General features: G+C 37.4%; 1 protein-coding gene across 5 annotated transcripts in view; it reads left to right on the top strand.

Annotated features, from left to right (window-relative positions):
• The window catches only part of MTM1 (myotubularin 1), a 115,330-nt gene extending 93,484 nt beyond the window's left edge, over positions 1-21,846 (top strand). For 2 of the 5 annotated variants that reach the window (XM_081124978.1, XM_081124981.1), the window contains 6 exons: positions 3,588-3,773; positions 5,674-5,880; positions 6,918-7,010; positions 7,640-7,753; positions 12,542-12,718; positions 20,094-21,846. In XM_081124978.1, the coding sequence (XP_080981104.1) occupies positions 3,588-3,773; positions 5,674-5,880; positions 6,918-7,010; positions 7,640-7,753; positions 12,542-12,718; positions 20,094-20,261 (945 nt within the window). In that variant the 3' untranslated portion in view covers positions 20,262-21,846. Of the gene's footprint in view, positions 1-3,587; positions 3,774-5,673; positions 5,881-6,917; positions 7,011-7,639; positions 7,754-12,541; positions 12,719-19,712 lie in introns of all 5 variants that reach the window. The other 3 variants (XM_081124977.1, XM_081124979.1, XM_081124980.1) reach the window with 3 other exon arrangements.
• Positions 21,847-23,828: the final 1,982 nt, after the last annotated feature.

Raw genomic sequence — 23,828 nt, forward strand, 5'->3', positions numbered from 1 at the left:
ACAGGAATCAAACCATGACCTCCTGGTTCATAGGTCAATGCTCAACCACTGAGCCATGGAGGCCAGGCTCTGCATCATTCTTTAAAAAGCATCCTCACGTCCTCCTCCTCCCTAGGCTGTGTCTCTTGCCTAGTCATTTATATCCATAGCAACAGGCTCTTGGACCTTTATGTTGGCATACTGGGCAATCTGGGTTGTTTTTTGTGTTGAGAAGAAGAAAACTGGAAAGAGTATTTTAAAACTAACCAGAGATGGAGAATTTGCACTTTTAAGAACTCAATCTATGCCTGACTAATTGATTTTACCCTTCTTACTTCTGTTCTCTTTGGACCTAATTGTTCCTCTCTTGTGGATATTTAGATGTTCATAACCCCAGATAAAACAAGCAACATCACACCATTTTAAATTAAACAAGAAACGAACAAAACCCAGGGGTGAATAGATTCAGTATCAAGCTGCTTTAATTTTTCAGCAGCACACTGTTATGAATTAAAGTGAAACTGTATTAACATCTGTTTTTGCCAGAAATTTTGGCAATGAGTAATAAGTATATTTTTTTCTTTTATGTGTGTGTGGCTCAGCAAAAAACACATTTCTGTCTAAATAAAATAATACTTTCTTACCTAGACTCTGTGGAGACCAAGGTTTCTGGCTTGTACGTAAGTCTCCAGGTTTGAAGTTTAAGTGGTAGCCTTATTTCTACTGTAGGAGAACTTCTCTGTGACTAAACCTAGAAAAAACCCAGGATGTGTTTGGCCCTTCTGTCCTGAGCTACAAGTTTATATTCCTTCTGCTGTTATAAATAAAAAGGAAAAGCACATAAATTAGTGATGGCACATTTTTCTGGTGCCTACACCTTTGACTTCAGCTCCAAGCACGTTTCCCTCCTCTTGCTACTCTGAAGTTAGTATAATGTTGCTTTGACAGTATATATATATATTTTGATGAGTTCACACATTCATATGTATATGATGTTAATTAGCATCCTTTCATTTCAGCTTATAGAACATTGTTTTCTTAGCAAGCTCTCTGAATTATTTAACTTTTTCTTAAAGAGCCAGAGGCCACATGTCCCATAGCATTTAAAAAATTAAGGCCTGGCCAGCATAACTCAGTGGTTGAGCATCAACCTATTAACCAAGCAGTCATGGTTCAATTCCCTATCAGGGCACATGCCTAGGTTGTGGGCTCGATCCCCACTTGGGGGTGTGCAGGAGGCAGCCAATTAATGACTCTTTTCATTGATGTTTCTGTCTCTCTCTCCCTCTTCTTTCCTCTCTCTGAAATCAATAAAATAAATTAAATAAAATAATAAAAAATAAATAAAAACATTAAGGAGAATGCAGCCAGGTTTCTAAACAGAATTACAGCATTTCTTTTTGTTTACATGGAAAAAGGGGAATCTTCACCATGCTGTGAAGGTGAACCAATGACTGCCCTAGCAGTTAATACTTGTAGGTATTACGGTAGGTGGCAGCTGTCTTATCTCCTCTTGACACCTTTTGTGCTTTGAGAGCCCACTATGTGCAGTACGCTGTCCTTGGTGTTTGCATAGCAGTCATGGCGCACTAGAAAATGTTCAGGCATTGAAGTCGACGACTTAAATTCTACTGATTACCTATATGATTTTGAAGGATAGTTAAGTAGCATTTCTTCTGATTTGCAAATTGGAATGGTAATACATATCTTGTAGCATTGCTATAAGAGTTAAATAAAATTATGTAAAGCAAGAATCACAGTATCTGGGACATCATAGGGACTCATTAAAAGTGGCTGGTGTTAGCTCTTATAAAGTAGGCTTCTTTTAATCCTGTGAGATCTAGGTAGTATTATCCTCTATTCTGCAAGAGAGGACATTGAGCCTCAGAGAGGTTAAGTGCCTTTCCCCCAGATCACACAGCAAGGAAGGACTGAAGCTGAGCTATCAATATGGTTCTGTCTGACTTCAAAGACTGTTGTCTTCCTCTAGCCCGTGTGTCCCATGCAAGCAATATTACAAAGTCAGTGCCTCCCCCTGAAATGTACTGTTATAAAACTGATGGAGAAGAACCATTCAGAACCTGTTCTTGCCTTTCCACATCTGCAAGAAGAGCTAATAATTCTAGAACATTTTGAAAATTATTTTTTCTCACAAATACACATCCTTCCAAAATTGCCAGCCGCCATCCCTTTTCTAGGTCAAAATGTTGAGACTAGTGTTGGATAGGAAGTCAAGTCCCATCAGTTATTGTATGTAATTTGCAAGGTTTGGGGTTGAGATTTGGAGGCCCAATAACTTTTCAAATATTTGTGTAAGTTACTGATGAAATAGAAAACACAAAATCTCTGACATTTCTTACAGCAATATTTTTTCTGATATATCTCCTAAGGCAAGGGAAACAAAAGAAAAAAATAAACAAATGAGACATCGAACTAAACAGGTTTGCACAGCAAAGGAAACCATCAACAAAATGAAAAGTGAACCCACTGCATGGGAGAACATATTTGCCAATGATACATCTAATTGGATTAATATCCGAAATTTATTTTAAAAAATTCATACAACTCAACACCAAAGATCAAACAATCCAATTTAAAAAAAAAAAAAAAAAAATGGGTAGTGGACCTGAATAGACACTCCTCCAAAGAGGCAAATAGACATACGAAAAGATGCTCAATGTCACTAATCATCAGAGAAATGCAAATTAAAATCACAATGAGATATCACCTCACCTCACACCTGTCAAAATGGCTATCATCAGTAAATCAACAAACAACAAATGTTGACAAGGGTGTAGAGCAAAGGAAACCCTCATGCACTGTAGGGTGGAATGCAGATTGGTACAGCCACTGTGGAAAACAGTATGTAAGGTCCTCAAAAAATTAAAAATGGAACTGCCTCATGACCCAGCAGTTACACTTCTGGGTATATATCTGAAGAAGCCCAAAACACTAATTCGAAAGAATATATGCACCCCCAATGTTCATTGCAGCATTGTTTACAATAGCCAAGATATGGAAGTAACCCAACTGTTCAACAGTAGATGAGTGGATAAAGCTGTGGTACATATATACAATGAAATGTTACTCAGCCATAGAATAGAATTAAATTTGCCATTTGTGACAGCATGGGTGGACATAGAGGGTGTTATGCTACGTGAAGTAAGTCAGTCAGAGAAAGACAAATACCATATGATTTCACTTATATGTGGAATCTAAAGAACAAAATAAACCAAAAAAAAATGAAACAGACTCATAGATACAGAGAACAAACTGATGGTTGCCAGAGGGAGGGAAAGGTGGAGGGAGTGTGTGAAAAAGGTGAAAGGATTAAGAAGTACAAATTGGTAGTTACAGAATACTCACCGGGATATAAATTACAATGTAGGGGATATAGTCAGTAATATTCTGATAACTAGGTATGGTGCCAGGTGGGTACTAGAAGTATTGAGGGAAACACCTTGTAAAGTATATGATTATCTAACCACTGTGCTGTATACTTGAAATGAATACAAAATATTATTGAGTGTAAACTGTAATTACAAAATGGAATTAGAAAAAAAAGGAATAGAAAATGCAACTGATTGTGTGTATATCTTGTTTCTTAGGCAACAGGAGGAGGATATGAAAGTGATGATGCATATCATAACACTGAACTTTTCTTCTTAGACATTCATAACATTCATGTTATGCGAGAATCTTTAAAAAAAGTCAAAGACATTGTTTATCCTAATGTGGAAGAATCTCACTGGTTGTCCAGTTTGGAGTCGACTCATTGGTTAGAACATATCAAGGCAAGTATATTTTTTAAAAATCAGTAATTGTTTAGTGAAACAGGAATTTTCAATCCTTAAATTTAAAAATATTGAACGGTGAGAGATGAAATATTTGTAGTATAGGGTTCTGCATTTGACAGTTCTGTATTTCCTTATAATTTGTGTACCTAAATTAAAGACTTCACAGCATTTCCCGTGGTTAGAGCATTTGCCCATGCACCAAGGGGTCATGTTGGATTCCTAGTCAAGGGCACATACCTGGGTTGCAGGTTCAATCCCCGCCCCATTCGGGGCGCATGTGGGAGGCAACCAATTGATGTGTCTCTCTCACATTGATGTTTCTCACTCTTTCTCTCCCCCTCCCTGCCCCTCCTTCCCTTTCACTCTCTAAAAATCAGTGGAAAAAATATCCTCAGGTGAGGATTAACAACAGCAACAAAGAAAGACTTCACAATATCACCTCCAGAATATTTTTAGCATATTTAGAGATGTCATTCTCCCTCTCGTCAATAGTAAGTAGTTGAGTCTTTCACACAGGTTTATTTAGGAATAGCCAGTTTATTATCTAACCACTACTTGCTATGACCTTCAAGGGCCAGAGAGAGACCATTTGTATTGAAACCAATCTCAAATTGACTAATTTTAAAGAATAAATTTTGTGTTTTTATTGTATTCGATCTTTCATTTGGATATACGTATAAAAAACCTCCATTATTTTAAAAGTAAAAGTACTTGAAACTATCTGAGGGAATTAGCACTTTTAGAAGCTGCCATTTGGTTCTATAAACAAATAAAAAACCTACTTTAAAATTGGTGAATTATTAAGATGGATTGTTTTCTAGTGAAATTTTATTTTCCAACTCAATAGGAATTGTATTTTTATTTCACCTGTCTTTCATTTTTTCTTAATTTATCATCCTCAAAAATGAATTGCAAAAATATTACCTGTGACAACTAAATGTAATGTGGTATCCTGGATTACAAAAATGGCAGGTATAAAATATGGACTTTATTAAAAATAAGTTAATAAGTTTATTAACATTTTAATATATCAACATTGGTTTATTAGCTGTGACAAAAATACCACACTATTATATGATGTCAATAATAGGAAACTGGTTCAAGTAGATGCTAAAAGGTGATTTCCATTGCATTATGCCTTTAAGGTCTAGACTGGACCTGTTGGGCCAGTGATATTTCTAATATGATTACTGTTATCAGTTGAATTGTGTTCCCCCTAAAATTCATATGTCGAAGTCCTGATCTCTAGTACCTCGGAGTGTGACCTTATTTGGAACTTGGGTCATTACAGATGTGGTTAGATAAGATGAGGTCATACTGGAAAAGTGTGGGCCCCTAATCCAGTAAGACTAAAGTCTTGTGGAAAAGGGAGATTTGGACACAGAGACACATGCACAGGGAGAACATCATCTGAAAATTGGAATTAAGTTGCCACAAGTCAGGGAACTAACAGAAGCTAGGAGACAGACCTGGAACAGGTTGTTCCCTGGAACCTTCAGAGGGAACATGGCTCTGCCAGCAGCTTGATCTTGGACTTCCAGCCTCCAGAACTGGGAGACAATAATGTCTGTTGTTTAAGCCCCCAGTCTGTAGTACTTTGTTATGACAGCCCCAGCAGACTGAGATGATTGAATATATGAATAGGAGTTTGAAATGCAGTTTGGCTGTTTGTGTTTGTTTGTTTGTTTGTTTTAATACCTAGTTGCATTGAAATACAGTTTCTATAGAGGAAGAACAACAGATCCTACAGCTCCTGGTTTTCCATTTTCAGAACTCTTTCTGTTCTAGACATAAATAGTATTTTAAAACAGAACTTTTTCTAAGGTTAAAAACTATCATTCCAAATTGAAGCAGTACCTTGTAGCTACCTACTGACTTGTATGTGTTTCTTTGCCAGCTTATTTTGACAGGAGCCATTCAAGTAGCAGACAAAGTTTCTTCGGGGAAGAGCTCTGTGCTTGTGCACTGTAGTGATGGATGGGACAGGACTGCCCAGCTGACGTCCCTGGCCATGCTAATGTTGGACAGCTTCTATCGGAGCATTGAAGGGTTTGAAATATTGGTACAAAAAGAATGGATAAGTTTTGGACATAAATTTGCATCTGTAAGTAAACAATAAAGCTGATTTTTAAAAGTCAGATCACTGCCATTTGGCATTTAAAAACTAGTTGTTAAACCATATCTTCACTTTAAAAAAGAAAATCTGAGTCTGAGGAATGTAATAATAAACAATACTTTATAGGTTTAAAAATGGGTGATGCCTTGGGCTAGAAAGTCTCTTTAGGAGACATGTTTATCCATCTGCACTATTTATAGTTTCACTTAAAAGTAATACAAAGAGTCTGCATGGAAATGTTTAAATTGAAATTGCAGAAAAGGAGGAAGATAGGATGACAATTCTTTTTCAACTAATATAGCTATTAGAGCCAAATATATTTTATAGAAACACGAGGCTTTCAGTAAAGGCTTTTGGCATTATTTTTCTCTGATATACATTTTGAAAATCGAGAGAATGTATTAAAATTTCTATTTCCAGGTCTTATTTCTAGACACTCATTGAATAAGCATTTTTCAACAGCTCCCCAGATAATATTCAGAAACACTGCTACGTAGCCTTTTATCCTTCATCCAAACTTCATAAGTAGTGTGAATAACATTTTTAAGTAAAAAGAATCATTGTTTAGAAAATGAATAAATGGTGAGGTTTTTGTCTTGTTTTTAAGAGAGAAATAACTTACTTTTAATTATAATAATCACACCCTTTTGTGTATGGTTTCAAGTCCTGAAACTTTAGGGCTGGTCCCTTAGCAACTGGTAATGCTCTGCAGGATAATCCAGTCCAGTCTACCTGCAGCTGCCCAGGACTTGGACAAAATTCCAATCAGATTATATAGTTGTAGCACTCACATATAATGATGCTTTGACAATTTGTATTGGTATTTTATGAAAGGTTATATGCTTAATTTTCATTATTTCAAAACCTTATATTATTTTCTATATTGCCAAGGAAAAATACACTGTTTACTTTCTGAGAGACTTGGTATTTGAAAAACAGATTGCTGAGTTGTATTGTCACATTTTGTGAGTTATGTGCTTTCTTGGCTTTGTACCTATAAATTAATCTTCATCAATTTATTTCAGAGAATAGGTCATGGTGATAAAAACCATGCAGATGCTGACCGGTCTCCTATTTTTCTCCAGTTTATTGATTGTGTATGGCAGATGTCAAAACAGGTAAGGGATATATAGGATAAAAATACATTCAACTTAATGTTTAAATATTTTGTTATAATATATGGGATTTGCCTCCAAATAATACAGGGCAGAAATAAGAGCCACAACGAGTTTGGCCATGTGCAAATAATTTTTGAACCTGGTTAATGGGTACATGGATTTCCCTTTTTTATTCTCACTACTATTTATATATGTGGGATTTTCCATAATAAAGTTTTAAAAATTCAATATTTAGCTGTATTAACTGTACTAATGAAGAAGCAATGGAATTGACAATACCAATTTATCTTTTCCATCCATTCTATACTGGCATTTGTAGACAGATGTGTCTGATAACTTAAAATACCTTAAATAATTAAACTATCCAGTATGCTCTGTACACTCAGGAGAACCCAGAAAATTAGCTTGTTTTTTTCCTCCATTTCCTCTTTATTACTTTACTTGACCCTTATTTAAACTCTTCAGTCCTCTGTAAAGCACCAACAAATGAGAATGGAGCATATGCCAAATGCAGCCTTTGCTGTCCTTCCTGGAAGGCAAAGTGTAGTAAAGTCTATGCATCTCTTTTCAGTTCTGTAAAAGGTCAACTCTAGTTTTCATGCTTTGTTTACTTGTTTGTTTTTGTCTAGTTCCCTACAGCTTTTGAATTCAATGAACGATTTCTGATGACAATTTTGGATCATCTGTATAGTTGCCGGTTTGGTACTTTCTTATACAACTGTGAATCTGCTCGAGAAAGACAGGTGAATGAAAATGCTAATCTTTATAGTTACCTGTGTCTAGTGTGCCATGAAATTAAAAGAATTCAATAACTTGATTTTTGGTAAATGCAAAGTGTCTCTATGTTTTACCTCAAGCTTGGGTGTTTTCAGTTCAACCAAGGTTTATTGAGTGTCTGGTATTTACTGCACAGGTAAGACATTGACTTTGCCCTCAGGGAGTAGGAGTAAAGCTATAGATATGCAAGGTCTCCCTCCCCAAAAAGCCATAAAAATGTCAGTAAAGAGAAATTTTTAAAGGTGTAAACCAACAAGAACAGGGAAAATGAGAAAGGAAAACATAGCAAATTTTTGGAAGCTGGAAAGCTATTAGATAAGTGATAAATAACTTAGTTTGAGAAAACTGAACCTCAAACCAGCAGCAGGGAAGCCAAAAAACCAGCCCATTTTACATTGCAGGAAGTCCAGGTGACTCAGGGGTTCTGGGGCAGAGGTATACCAGGTGTGTGGGATGAAGTGGGAAGAAAAGATAACCTGAAGGTCTGTTTAGAGTAAACAGCTAGCTTCCCCTGGTCCCCTCTACCACTCTGTGGAGCTGAAGACCCCGACAGGTTTCTTTGTGAGAGAGGGTATGAGTGGGTCTCTGGCTGGGACCTAGGTCATCAGAGGGGTGATGTGAATGGAGACGAGCTGGCTTGTGAGAGCCACAACTCACTTCCTCTACTGACTCCTAGCATTTGGCAGCAGGTTTGTTTTCTAGGTGGAAGCATGAAAGAAGTTTCTCTGTTGGCAAGGATGGAGAGAAAATGCAGCCCTCATTTATTTCTGGCGGGGGTATAAAATGGTGTAGCAACTGTGGAAAACTGTCTGTGGTCCCTCAGAAAGCTAAATATAGAATTAGTATATGATCTAGCAATTCCACTCCTAGGTATACACCAAGGGAAATGAAAACAAGGGTTGAAACAAAAACTTGTGCACAGATGTTCATAGCAGCACAACTAATAATAGCTAAAATGTGGCAACAACCCCAGTGTCCATCAGCTGATGAATAGATAAACACAGTGTGCTATATTAACCCATTGAAATATTATTAAGCCCAGAATGGGAATGAAGTTTGGATCCATGCTACAACATGGGTTAACCTTGACAGCATTATGCTAAGTTGAAGGAACCAGACACAAAAAGGCCACATATTGTATGATTCTGTTCATATGAAATATCCAGAATAAGTTCATAGAGACAGAAAGTAGATCTGTGGTTGAAAGGGGCTGGAGGGAAGGGAGAATGGGGGAAATGACTGGTTAGGTATAGGGTTTCCATTTGGGATGATGAAAATACCTTGGAACTCGATAGAAGTGATGGTTGCACAACATGGTGAATGTACTAAAAGCCACTCAGTTGTAGACTTTAAAATGGTGAATTTTATGGTATGTGAACTCCACCTCAATTTAAAAAAAAAAAATCTCTGGAGAAACTTGACTAGCCCATAAAGGACCTAGAGAAACTAACACCTAGCGTTCCTCACAGTGAAGCTCAAGTTGACAAGCTTCATGATCTCAGAGCTTCCAATAAACTCTTCATTCCTCCACTCTTACATAATAGCAGACAACCAAGAGAGAGAGAGAAAGCAGCTTGGAAAAAATAGCTACTGTATAGGGGAAATGTAGACAAGAAGCTAGCATATAATATCCCAAGAAAGAGAAAAATAATATAGATACCATGAAATAACAGTGTATTGTTTGGAAAGGACATTTAGAGATCATAAAATAACTTGAAATAAAAACATGCTATCAACAGAAATTAAAAACTCAAAAGAAGAGTTGGAAGATAAAGTTGAAATCTCCCAGAAAACAAAGTGCAGAGACAGGTAGAAAATAGAAACAAGAAAACTAGAAGATCAGCCCTGGAGTTCCAATATCCAAATAATAGGACTTCTACAAAGAGGAAGAAAAATAGTGAAACCAGAGAGCAGGAAATTACTGAAATAACTTGAAAATATTTCCCAGAATTGAAGTACATGGATTTCTACATTGGAAAGCCTGCTAAGTGCACAAGCAGAGTTGACAAAAATAGACCCATAAAAAGGCACATCTTTCTGAAGTTTTAGAACAACAGGAACAAAGAAGAAACTGTAAGCTTCCAAAGAGGAAAAAATAGGTTATTTGAAAAAACAAACAAAATACACAAATCAGGAACACTGAATTCTTCAACAGCAATATTGGAAGCTAGAATTCGGTAGAGCATTGCCTTCAGAATTTTATTTCTTTTTTCTTTTATTAAAAATATATTTTTTTAAATATTGATTTTTGGAGAGAGAGGAAGGGAGAGGGAGAGAGAAAAGGAAGCATTTATGTGAGAGCAGAACATTGATCGGCTGCCTCGTGCATACCCCCTACTGGGGATCGAGCCCAAAACCCAGGCATGTGCCCTGACCAGAAATCAAGCTACCAACCTTTTGGTGCACAGGACGATGCCCAACAGACTGAGCCATACCAGCCAAGGTAGCTTCAGAATTTTAAAGGAGAGTGGTTTCAACATAGAATTATGTAGCCACCAAACTGTTAACCAAATCGAAACTAAACCAAAGATATTCCCAGACATGCATGGCAACAAGAAAGATTTACCTCTCACACCACACCCTTTCTCTGGAAGCTACTGGGATATGTGCTCCATGCAAACAAGAAAGAAGACTGCCATTTGACCCAGTGATCCCACTTCTTGGAATAGATCCGAAGAAACCTGAAACACCAATCAGAAAGAACTTATGCACCCCTATGTTTATAGCAGCTCAATTTACAATAGCTAAGATCTGGAAACAGCCCAAGTGCCCATCAGTAGATGAGTGGATAAAAAAGCTGTGTGACATTTACACCATGGAATACTATGCAGCTGTAAAAAAGAAAGATCTCTTATCCTTTGGGACAGTATGGATGGACCTGGAGAGTATTATGCTAAGCGAAATAAGCAAGTCAGAGAAAGACAGGTATCACATGATCTCACTCATATGTAGAATATAATGAACAAAACAAACTGATGAACAAAATAGATCCAGAGACTTAGAAGCATGGAACAGACTGAGGGATCTCAGAGGGAAGGTGTGGATGGGGGAGTGGGTGGAGAAAGATTAATCAAAGAACTTATATGCATAAATGCATAATCCATGGACACAGATAATAGTATGGGGAAGGCCTGGGGGTGGGGCAGACTCGGGGTGGAGGGGATCAGTTGGGGGGGAACATCTGTAATACTTTCAACAATAAGGATTTAAAAAAAAGAAGATTGCATGGAATTGAGGAAGCAGGAGCTCCAGTACAGAGAAAGGCAAGAGGGGATCCTCAGGGCAAAACAGAAGAGATCCAAAATGACAGCTGGGTACAAGGTGCAGGGGCACCCAGTGCAGCTTTCTTTCCTCTGAAGATGAAACTGGGGGCTCAGATATGCAATGTCTTGACATAAGTTTGAGACTGGAGGAAAAATTTGGGATTGAATTAATGATAAGCACCAAGAAAAGTAAACAAACAGAACAGACAGTTGTTAAATAGAGGGGGGAAAAAAATGTGCAGGGAAATAAATCACAGAATAGTGACTGTGTGGCTTACCTAGCAACAGCACTTGCTTTGTCATGGAATCTAAACACTAAACATCAATGTGGTCAAAGCTATGCTATATATTGGGAGTATGAGGCAGGATGTAAAGTGTGTGCATGTGGCAGGATGGAGGAGAGACATTCTCAGTGTGTCATTGTTGTAGTTCATGCCTATAACTGGATAGCCAACAGGTAGCAAGAAAAGCATGATATTTAGAGATCTGGAGGTAAATACCAAATAATTAAATCAACTGATTGTAAAAATCAAAACTGTTTTGAGCTATTTGACTTTTTAAACTATGTGCATATATAAAAATAAAAATAAGCATGCAAATAAACACAATGAAGTATATATTATGGTATCAGAAAGGTACAGATGAAGTTTTAGGTGGATTCCAACAAAGGCCAAATTATGTTGCCATTATCGTTCACATTAATCAAGTATGTATGTTAAAGAAATTTCTTCAGTCACTTATTTCAAGTTGTTCTTTTTAGTTTCCAGTTTTAGCTTATTGGTCCTTTCTTATTGAAGTGACTAATAGTAAGAGTTTTAAATTCTGCCTTTGATCATTTTAATACTTGCATTTCCCCCCCTAAGCTTTGGTTTTTCTTTAGTTTTTGGTCAAAATAGGTAAAAATCTATAATAAAAAAATGAAAATGTGAATATCTGTATGAGATGATGGACACCAGACTAAAAAGTGAAGATTCAGTAAAGTCAGTTATCCAGGTTTTTTCAAATACCTGGATGTTCGCATGATATAGGTTAAACATTTGGATCATTGATTAAAATAACTTTATATCTGGATGCCTACTGTCAAGTGGATACAGGTTAAGATTTCATAGTTCTAACATACAGAAATGAAAAAAGTCAGTGGAGTCTTAGTATTTTTCTTTAATTTGAAAAAGCATACTGCCTTTCTGTTCATAAATTTTTTTGCCTAGCCAGTAATAATCTTCTTAGGTCAGTGAATTACATTTAATGTTATAGCATCCTGCACCTCTATCTCCCAGCAGAAATAGTGGCTCAAGTTTGGCCATTATCTATGCAAATATCAGTAAATGGCTACAGAGCACACAGTGGCCCATGACGCTTTTTGAGCTATTTTGGGGATAATGTAAATGTGTGATTCAAGTTGGTGCTCAACTGTATTGCCACAGGCTGTGAAATGTTTTGTGTGTTCACTTATGTTTTTACTTAGGCTTTCCACTTTCTTTTTCTCTATAGAAAGTTACAGAAAGAACAGTTTCTTTGTGGTCGCTGATAAACAGTAATAAAGACATATTCAAAAATCCCTTCTATACTAAAGAAATCAATCGAGTTTTATATCCAGTTGCCAGTATGCGTCATTTGGAACTTTGGGTGAATTACTACATTAGATGGAACCCCAGAATCAAACAACAGGTAAATGAACTGGCACTTTGATAATGTTATTTGGTAGTTTCTTGTTTTTTTAATATCATGAGGGGGAAATTATCAGACTAAAAAGTCATACTTGCTTTTAAACACCTTTCATTAAAAATTGTTTTTAATTACTAAACCGTTTATTTTGATTGGGATTAAACTTACATTCTTTTGTCAGTGGGAATAATAATTTTTTTCACTAAAATGTAAAGTGATTTATAGCTCTGGAAAATTTCTGAGGTTTTTTTGAATTTATTTTTTATTTATTGATTTATTTTAGACAGAGAAAGAGAGAAATATCAGTTTGTTGTTCTACTTATTTATGCATTCATTGGTTAATTCTTGTATGTGCCCTAACCAGGGATCGAACCCACAACCTTGGTGTATCAGAACGATACTCTAACCCACTGAGTTACCTGGTCAGGGTGAAAATTTCTGAGTTTTGATAGTCAAGGATTTCCTTTAATCACTAGAAGTTTTTACACATCATAGGAAAGAAAACATTTTCTACTCTTTGATTCAGGGGTATGTACAGGTCAACTAACATCAGAGTGCTTTTTTTACTGAGGGTCTTTACTTCTGAAATAAAGATAATTGCTCTGTCAATGGATAGTACACTTAACTAGACATTCATCATTCGAAAATGGAAACAGTGGTTTTTGACCCAAAACATTCTGCATTTTATTAAAGACAGATTCAGGCTTTCCATTTTCCCACCCTGACTTCATTAGAAATCAGAAGGAAAATACAGCCTGTTTGTAAAGGCTTCATTTAATGATTTGTTCTAAGTGCTATAAGTATTCAACATTTGTGATTGCTCTATGTAAAGGTTTGCACATTTTCCTGTGGTTGGATGGTCGACTACCTGTTCTCACAGGCCAGTCTTACATAAGTGCTGGCTTTAATCCTGCTAGAAATCATTGGACAACAGCAGGGACCCGGTGCTGCAGTCTGTCTCTGAGGTTTATTCCACTTAGGCAGCTGGCTGCACACCATTCTGTGCTCTCTCTTCTCATTGGGGAAATGCCCGGTTCAAGTTGGCGCTCTCATTTCAAGGTCTCTGCTGCATGCATGAAAGGCTCATGTAACTTAGTAATGGTTGAAATGTGTAAGCTTTTGGAAAGGGCTGGAGAACATTCACTTGTTTAGTTTGGGATTTGAGAAACATGTTGAGGGCATTTATTTAGCAGTAGTTCTAGTGAGTGGAATATCAAGTAGAAAAGAAATGGGAATTTTTCCAGGGTTCTAACTGTTGTTACAGAGGACATGTCAAAAAAAAATTATATATATATATATATCCTGGCTGGTGTGGACCAGTGGTTGAGCATTGACCCATGCACCAAGAGGTCACTGGTTCTGTTCCTGGCCAGGGCATCGATGTTTCTATCTCTCTCTCCTCCCTTCCTCTTTCTCTAAAAATGAATAAAAATATTTTTTAAATATATATTATATAGATGAGCACTGTTTGTCCTATACATTAAGCCTTTTCTGTATTTATCATGGCTTTTTAAAAAATCGCTGGTTATTAGAAAATGTTGACAGTTTCTGTATAGATTATATAATCTCCCCCCACCCATTTGTACTTGGAGAAATTCTTGAAATTCAAGGAATTTAGAGCAATTCATTTCTGAATATATAAAGGTAATAATAATAGTGTGACAAGGGAAGTTGGAAGGGGCATCATTAGAAGACCTTGCTGTAATGCATCCCCTTCTTCTCAAAGAGCTTAGCAAAATGGACTGGGCCAGATAGGACTAAGCATTCCTTGGTAGAGGTTTTGTTTTTTGTTTTGTTTTGTTTTAAGACAGTAATTGGCCTATATTATGGTCTGTGAAATTTACTCAAAAAATAAAATAACTTATCCTTTCAATATAGATTTTTCTGAATATGGAGAGTCCCACACATATCTTTCTGTGCTTCTACACTGTATTTTCATCCTCCAAATACTGAGTGTTCCCATGCATCAGGCACAGGGGGACAGGGATATTAGGAAGAGGTGATTTCACACACAAGGAACTCCCAGGCTGGTGGGAGTACCCAGGAACCTAAGCCAATGATTATTATGCTTGGGGGAAAATATGATAAAAGAGGTGTGACTTAAGTGCATTAGATTTTTTAAGTGATCTTATGTAGAACATTATTTTATACAGAAATAGATTAAAATTTGATCACATAGGACTTTTTAAATTATATAATATAAACCTAAAAGAATATACTTCACCACTTAAAAGTTAAATTGTTATTCAGTTGTGTGGCCCAGTTGGTATACAAACAATTCCTAGGTATCTAGAGCATTCCCAACACTACAGTATGCTATCAGTACTGAAAGATCCAAAAGCATATTCAGCCCCTCCCAATAATGAGCTATTCACCTAGAAGAACGCAGGGTTAAGTGTGCTTTTAAAAGCAAAAGACACTGACCCTTGGTACCACATAAAAACTCATCAGAGTTGATGGAAAAACCAGTGCTTACATTTGACAAGCTATCAATAAGCAAATTTGGTACTTTTATTTAATATAAGGAAATTACTTATGTTGAAAGCAGAAGTACAAATTAGTCACATTATAAACCTAAATGGGAACCCTCTGCTGCTGGTAAACCTCATTTTACATTTGGGGAACCACTGCACCTCATGTAGCTGTCAACCAGGGTTGCACTGGGCAAGTTCACATTTTGCATAGTGGTAACTCAAGAATGAGAACAAAGATAGTCAGATATTAGCAGACTGACCTGTGTGGTGTATAAGTCATTTCTGATAGACAAGTGAAAAGAATATTAATATAAACATCATTTGAACCCTAAAATACTTCCATATGTAGCTGATTGCCTATCTTCTATCTTTGCTGAACTGGCACACTCTTTACTTCATAATTTTCCAACTAAAAAGTTGAGATGTACTATTTAAAGTCACTTGACTTTAAATTTCATTTTTCATTATTTTGTCTTTTGGTATTCTGTCACATATGGATAGTTCTATTTATATCCCCTAAATGATTTTTGTTTGTAGGCTAATGACTTCCATATATTTTGTACCCATTACTAGACTGAATTGTCTTTTTATTTCTAATAGTTTTTTTCCATCTGCTCTCTTGAGTTTTCTAATTACACAACCTTGTCATCAGCAAAAATGATTTTTTTTATCTCTGATTTCTTTTTCTTGTCTAACTGTACTTGCTGGTACAGTAACAAACTGATTCTAATAGTCATATGAAACAGGGAGGTTTTAAAAATAGCCAAGATAATTTTGGAGGAGATTATTGAGGAAGAGCTTGCCCTGCTGGATATCAAGACTTATTTGAAACAGAATAGTACCCAGAAACAGAACACAGAAGTGGAGACTTGGTAGGTTAAGAAGATAGCATCATTAATGCATAGGAAAAAGATGGACTGGCTGGTAAATGGTGCTGGTATAGCAAATCACACTTAACATGTCTAAACTGGAACTCCTAATGTTTCCCCCAAACCTGCTCCTCCTTCCATCTTCCCCTTTCAGTTCTCTGCAATTCCATCCTAGTCATTCTGGCCAGAGACCTTAGAGTTATCCTTGACGGCTTTCTCTCTCACACTCCGTATCCAGTCTGTCAGGAGAGCCTGCTGGGCCCAGCCTTCAGAATCTGTATGGCCTCCAAGTACTTCTCACCAGTTCCCACCATGACCATGAGCCAGGCCACCTGCCCTTAGCCCTGGTTTCTACCCTTGCTTGCTTCTATTCTGTTCCCAACGCAGCAGCCAAAGTGGCCCTTGTAAAATATACACCAGATCCCACCACTCCTCTACTCAAAACTGTCCAGGTAGCTGCTCACCTCACCCTGAGTCAAAACTGAAATCTTTTTTTTTTTTAAATTTTATTTTTGTTTAAAATATTACAGATGTCCCTTTTTCTCCCCAATGACCCATTCCACCCTTTCCCTTCCCTCTCCTCAGTCCCTCTCCCCACCATTGTCCGTGTCCTTGGTTATATAAATTCTTTGGTTACTCTCTCCCCTTCCACCCACCCGCCCTCCTCCATCCCTCTGACATTCATCAGTCTCATCTATGCTTCCATGTCGTTGAATCTGTTCCATTCATCAGTTTATTAAGTTCTTTAGATTCCACGTATAAGCGAGATCACTTCTCCAAAGAGGACATATGGATGGCCAAGGGACACATGAGAAAATGCTCAATGTCACTAATCATCAGAGAGATGCAAATTAAAACCACAATGAGGTATCACTTCACACCTGTCAGAATGGCTGCCAAAACTGACATCTTTATGAAGGCCTCGGAGGCCTTATGTGACTCCCACCTTACCCCCTTATTTCTCTAACCCCCTCGCCTCCTTATCAACAACTCTCTCATTGTGCCACACTGTGCTCCTTGTTTGTCCTCAGACACTCAAATATCCACCTGGATCCTTCCCTCTTCTCCCTTAAGCCTTCCCTCAGGAGTCACCTCAGTGCAGCCCCCCAGACCACACTGTTCAGAGAGTAACCAACACCCCACTGGCCCCCATCCCTCTTACCCTGCTCTACTTCTTTCCCATTATATTCATCACCTTTGAATGTTCTATGTAACTCACAGGATCATTGTATTTGTTGTTTGCCTGTCTCCCCCTGCTGGAAGATAAACACCATAAAAATGGAGATTTGGGCCTCATTTGTTCACTGATGGATCCTGAGCACCTAGAACAGTGTCTGGACCTCAGTGGAATGCATAAAGAGAAAAATGGGCAAAGGATATTAACAAGCAGCACACAGGACTTACTCTACCAAACATTTCTATCCTAATGCTATATATGCATTTCAGAGAAACCTCACATTCTGTAAAGTCGCAGAAAAAAAGAATAGGGTTTACAGGAAGAATAGGATTAGGAGGAGACCTCTCCAAATCTATGGACCTTTGTAACCAGAGTTCTAAAGCAACAATTTCAGTAGAAACGTGGGCATAGTTACATGTCTGGTGCATTTGCACTTGGCTTCCATTGATCGATCACTCCTTGACAACCTGTAGTGGAGTGAATAGAGACCCCCAAAACACATGCCCACTCAGAACCTGTGAATGTGACCTCATTTGGACAAAGGGTCTTTACAGATGGAAATAAGTTGATTGCTAGATAAGATCCTCATGAATTCAGAGTGGGCCCTACATACAATGACAGGTATCCTTAGAAGAGAGAGCAGAGGAAGATTTGAGCCATAGACACATATAGCAGAGAACACCATGTGAAAACAAGTGATTGGAGGGATGCTGCCACAAGTCACAGAAGCCTAGAATCACCAGAAACTGGAAGAGGCAAGGAAGGATTGTCCCCTAGAGCCTCCAGAGTTGAGCATAGCCCTTCTGACACCCTGATTTCAGGCTTCTGCGCTGCAGAACTGTGAGAAAATAAGTTTCTTCTTTAAGCCACCGAGTTCGTGTTAATTTGTTAGTGGCCACAGGAAACTAATACAGTCTTAAACCCCAGGCCTCATGCTCCCTCCTCTGAGATACAGGTCCTGGAGGGCATCTGCTTCTAATTGGGACCATTTCCCTCAGCATTAATAGTCAGATCCAAGGTATATCCTCCTTCATTAGTGCATCATCTTCACAGCTTCCTTGTTGGTGTTCACAGCTTTGGCAAATAGCTTAAACCATTGAAAAGCAGGACAGTTCTGGAAGCCACTAGTGCTAAAGGAAGGAACTTCTGTAGACTTTTATCTGTTTTCTTAATGTCTTCATATATTGCTCAGCTTTCTAGAAGCTTGCTCTTGATCACTTCAGAATATTAATGTAAAGGTAAGGGAGTCTTCCAGGGCTGTTCTGTTGTATACATTGGCCGGGGTGGTGATTACATTAGCGTCAACATATGTAAACATTCGTTGAGCTGAACATTTTTAAGATTTGTGCACATTAATGTATAATTTTTATCTCAGTACAAAAGTCTTTTGTGTGTGTTTTTAATCATCAACCAAGGACATTTTCTCCATCAGTTTATAGAGAGAGTGGAAGGGATGGGTGGGAGAGAGAGAGAAACATCGATGTGAGAGAGACACATCGGCTGGTTGCCTCCTGCACGCACCCCAACTGGAGCCGGGGATTGAACCTGAAACTGAGGTATGTGCCCTTGACCAGGAATCGAACCTGTGACCCTTCAGTCTGCAGGCCAGTGCTCTCACCACTGAGCCAAACCAGCCAGGACTCAGCACAAAAGTTTTAAAAATTAACATTCTAGGGAGAATCACACATTCTTTTCCAGCATGACCTCTCACTTTATATTGCCATCAATGCACTATTTATCAATCAAAGTGTTTGACATTGTAGCAAAGCAGACTGTATTGAGTGGCTTCACTCTCACAACACCCCTGTGAGGTCTGTGCTGTTTTGATTCCCATTTGACAGATGGGAAATGGAGGCACCACATAGCTGGTAGGAGGCAGACCCGAGATTCACACCAAGGCCAGCAGGTGTCAGAGCTGCTGCTGTCAGCTGTGTGCATTTATTACTATGAGCAGTAGCACGTAAAAGATGTGGTAGAGCAGAGCAAGGCAACTGAAAACTACCATGTTACTGCACTCAGATTGGCAAAAAAAATACTCTTCTATTCCCAAGTTCTGGTGAGGATATGGAGCAGCAGGAGCTACCGGACTCATTAGTGGGTACCTACATTCCTATCACCACCTCAGAGAGCAATTTGGCAGTATCTAGTGAAGTTAGAGAGATCATATTGTCCTCTCCAACAGTTCCATACCTGGTCAGATTCCTTCAAGAAACATTTGCATGTGTGCACAAGGAGATGTATCTGAGGATAAAGCATTGCATGTAGTGGGGAGCACTGGAAATTGCCAGCTACCCATCCATGTGGGAATGGATAGATAAACTGGTTTATTCATTCAGTGGAACTCAAGGATCAAATTCAGAAACACAATGTCAGGTCGAAATGTCAATTGATAATTAACTACAGAATACCACCTTTGATGTGAACTTTCACAAAATAGAAAATAATAGTGTATTTTGTTTCTGGATACTCACTTATAGGACAAGTGTCACAAATCTCCACAGGAAGGAAGGCTACCCACCAACTTGAGAAGACTTGTTGCCTCTGGGAGCAAAAGGACATTGGCTCTGGGGCAGGCAACACAGGAGACAGAAGCTGTGTCTGGGTTGAAAAACTTTAAAAAGATAGTGATGCATTTGGAAGGAAATGTGTATAGTTATTTCTTGGTGGCATTTTATCATTCTTGGTACTTTTCTGTATTTTTAAATTATGCAATGTGAAAGGAAACTATGTATGAATGTTTAACCTTGGTTAGAGGGCATATTCAGAAAGCAGGACCCGCAGCAGATGTGTGTGGAGCAGGTGAATTTTTGTAACATGGTAGGAACCAGGCAGTAACTCAGGCTCGTGCTTCTCTCCAGCAGCCAAATCCAGTGGAGCAGCGTTACATGGAACTCCTGGCATTGCGTGACGAATACATAAAGCGGCTGGAGGAGTTGCAGCTCTCCAACTCTGCCAAGCTTTCTGATCCCTCGACTTCACCTTCCAGCCCTTCACAAATGTTGCCCCACGTGCAAACTCACTTCTGAGAGGGAGCCTTGCCCGGCACTGCATTCAAGCTCTGAATAAAGGAAGTAGTTGACTTTCATTTGGGGCTTCTGTACAAAGTAGATTAAAATATTTGCCTCCATGTAGAACTTGAACTAACATAATCTTAAACTCTTGAATATGTGCCTTCTAGATTACATATTACAAGAAAACTACAGTGTCTACACAGCAGTCAGAAGAAAGAAGCCCAGATGGGGTTTTGGAAAATCCTGATACTTTTCCAAAGAAGTTTTTGAAAAATATAAAGTTTAAATTTAATTTGCCTCTTTAGAAATGCTATGTATACAATATGTAATTTGTGGGCTTAATTGGAACAACATAAAGGGGATAAAGGGGTTTATAAGATGGATTTTCCTCAGGTTGCTTAAAAGCCATTGCTTCAGATTATCTAAAACAAATGCAGATGTGAAGGATGTGTTACTGCCAAAACCAAATTGAGCTCAGCTTCTGAGGCATTATCCAAAAGCAAGGTATTTCAATAATTGCCAAATTTTATACCACCGTAAGTGGTGACTTAAGGAGAAATAGTGGTGTAGATGAGTTTTTCATTATTTTGAAATTTTGAAATATGAAGTGTTTTCCCCTAATTTTCAAGAGAAGCTTATTTTTATATTTAAAAAAAACCTGATGGGTCCCAGTTAAATATGATTTTATTTTTTGAAAACTTTGCCAGTTCTATTTTCTAAGTTTTTCCATGAGCTTGCCTAAAATTATGACCTGTTTTCAGGTTGTGAGAAACCACTTGTATAGCTCTGTGCAAGGATGTTGGATGTGATATACTGCTGAGGTGACTGTTTTCGCAAATGTTGCTCTAGTCATTTGCGAAATGACTTATCTGCTTATCTGCCATAGGGTTTACCATCTTGGATGTTTGAGCTATTGTTAGAACAACAATTTTTGAAATAAAAGCTGCAGATGTACATTTGTTGAGCATATTCCTGGAAGTATTGTGTTTATTAATTTCGATTCAAATGGTGTTGGGTGCCCCTCCTCCCAAGTGTGCATAAAAACTGGTTCTACAAAATTGTTACTTGAAGTACCTGGCAGTTTGCTTTTTCAGGTGGTTTTTTTCCAGTAGTATTAAATGAAAGTTCAAATGCAGTTCTATTTGATATTTCAACTAATTAATTTAGTTAAGTATATTTGTAAAAGTTAAGGCTAGAGTTAAAGCAATTAATGTGTTTTACAGTGATCTGTAAAGGACTATTTATAGCTAATATGGTTATGTTTTCAATGAATAAGAGATTAAATATATCTTTGTAAATTATTTTATGTCATAGTTTAATTGATCTACCAGTTAAGATCTCAAAAACAGTAGTATAATGTATAAATTTTGTATGTATAAGAAATTTTATTAGACATTCTCGTGCTTTTTGTAAACGCTGTAAATACTTCATAAATTAACAAAGTGTCAGTCCATAAAAAGAAAAAAATAGTTAATACTAATAGCTTTAAAGGATTTTGTGAAATTTCATGAAACATTTTTCATGGCAATAATGACTAAAGACCTGCTGTAATAAATATATTAACTCAATATAGCACTCTGTTTTCAGGGATGTAACTGTATATGTGTCTTAAATGTGCATGGTGTCATCTTTTTTTTTCCTGGCTCAGCTTCACATGCACTTCGTCTTACTAATAACCTTGTAGGGCTCTCCCCAGATCCCAACTATCTAGACATTAAGTGTATTAACAATTCAAATTTTAATAGTCATAATTGTCTTTATTAAAGTAAGGACAGTTTTCACAAAAGTGCTGGGGGTGCATACCGCAAGACTTCAGACTCTGGATGGAGGAAAAAGCAGTTGATATTAAGGGAGAGTGAAACTTTGGTTGAAATAAGGCATACTGGATGTTTGTTTAGGTAAGAATTTTTAAAATTCTTCAAACTGTATTGCCAATTTGAAATAACATTGTTTACCTATATGCATCTGAAGAATGCTAAATAGCTATAGCAGGAAACTAAATTTAACCATTATTTTAAAATCCAAATAGATCTCTTAAAAGATTAAGTATTTTACCCAGTCGGGCATGGCTCAGCAGTTGAGCGTCGACCTAGGATCCAGGCGATCGGGGTTCAATTCCCGGTCAGGGCACATGCCCGGGTTGCAGGCTTGATCCCCAGTCAGGGGTGTGGAGGAGGCAGCCGATCAATGACTCTAATCATTTATGTTTCTATTTCTCTCTCTCCCTCTCCTTTCCTCTCTCTGAAGTCAATAAAGATATATTTTTTTTAAAAAAAAGATTAAGTATCTTTTAAAACTATGAGTATTTGAAATGCTTTGCGAGGTTCTTCGTTAGACATTGCTGTGTTTAATCCTCACTAGGACCTCATGGGCTACATGTATTCTGTTATCCCTATTTTTCAGCTGAGGTTGTTGATCCAAGGGTTATCAACATGCCCCAAGTCCCACAGCATCAAAACAAATGTATACAGAGATTAAACTGAATTCTGCCTCAAGTTCCCACTGAATACCTTAGCTCTGCCTTCTGAAATGAAATATAACAGTCTCTCTTCCTGGGACAGCCCTCCAAATAATTTGGAATCATACATACTTTTAATAATATAACAGTTTTTTCTTAATAAAGTCAAAGCACTTTTGATCTTTTTTTTTTTTTTTTTTTTTGATAACACAACAAAGCTTATCTTTATGTTTTTTGAAAGGAATACTCAGAAGTTTCAAAATAAGCTGACTAGTATTTCATCATCTGCAGTCCTCTCTACAGAATGCAGATTTGCGGTGTCATTCAGACAGCTCTTGTGGCATTTGGAGACATAGGGCAAAAACAGAACTATATAAAAGGAACATTCTTAAAATACAGGAATTTTATTAGAGTCTACACACCAATGACTGAAATTTCATGAAACATTTTTGATGAACATAGCTGTTGGTAGCCATAAATCAAAAGCAGAGGACACCCAAAGGAAATAAATATATACAGTGTGGAGCCCACCAACAAGAACAAGGATTAGCACATTTGCAGAAAAACCTTATATAGTTGTAGATTGCATCTGAATTTTGTAGGTTCATAGAATCACCAAATGCATGATGCTGAAATACCAATATTTGAAGTAAAAGTCTAATACTCCAACATCTATTGATAGATTTATAACTTAATTAAAGAATTATCAGCAGTCTTTTGTATTAAATATATTTGGAGGAGGAAAGATCAGCAAAATAAAGTATTCTCATTTCCTTATGGGATTTAGATTTAGATATGGCTTATTCCTTATTTGCAATAATTTGTCCTTTAAAAGCAAAGGCAATAATGTATTTAAGCCACGTAGTATAGCCAAAGGTTTACACATGACTGTGAAGGCCTAACAGTTCATTTTTCTAGTAGCTTTGGAGAACATGATTTATTCATTTACAGCGTTTAATACTTAGGTGCTAAAAAATAAAAATAAATTAAAAAAAGCAAAAGAATGAAACTAGACCACCAACTTTCTCCACACACAAAAATAAACTCAAAATGGATAAAAGACTTAAATGTAAGTCATGAAACCATAAAAATCCTGGAAGAAACCATAGGCAGTAAAGTCACAG

Source organism: Miniopterus schreibersii, assembly GCF_964146895.1.
Source record: "Miniopterus schreibersii genome assembly, chromosome: X".
NCBI lineage: Eukaryota > Metazoa > Chordata > Mammalia > Chiroptera > Miniopteridae > Miniopterus > Miniopterus schreibersii.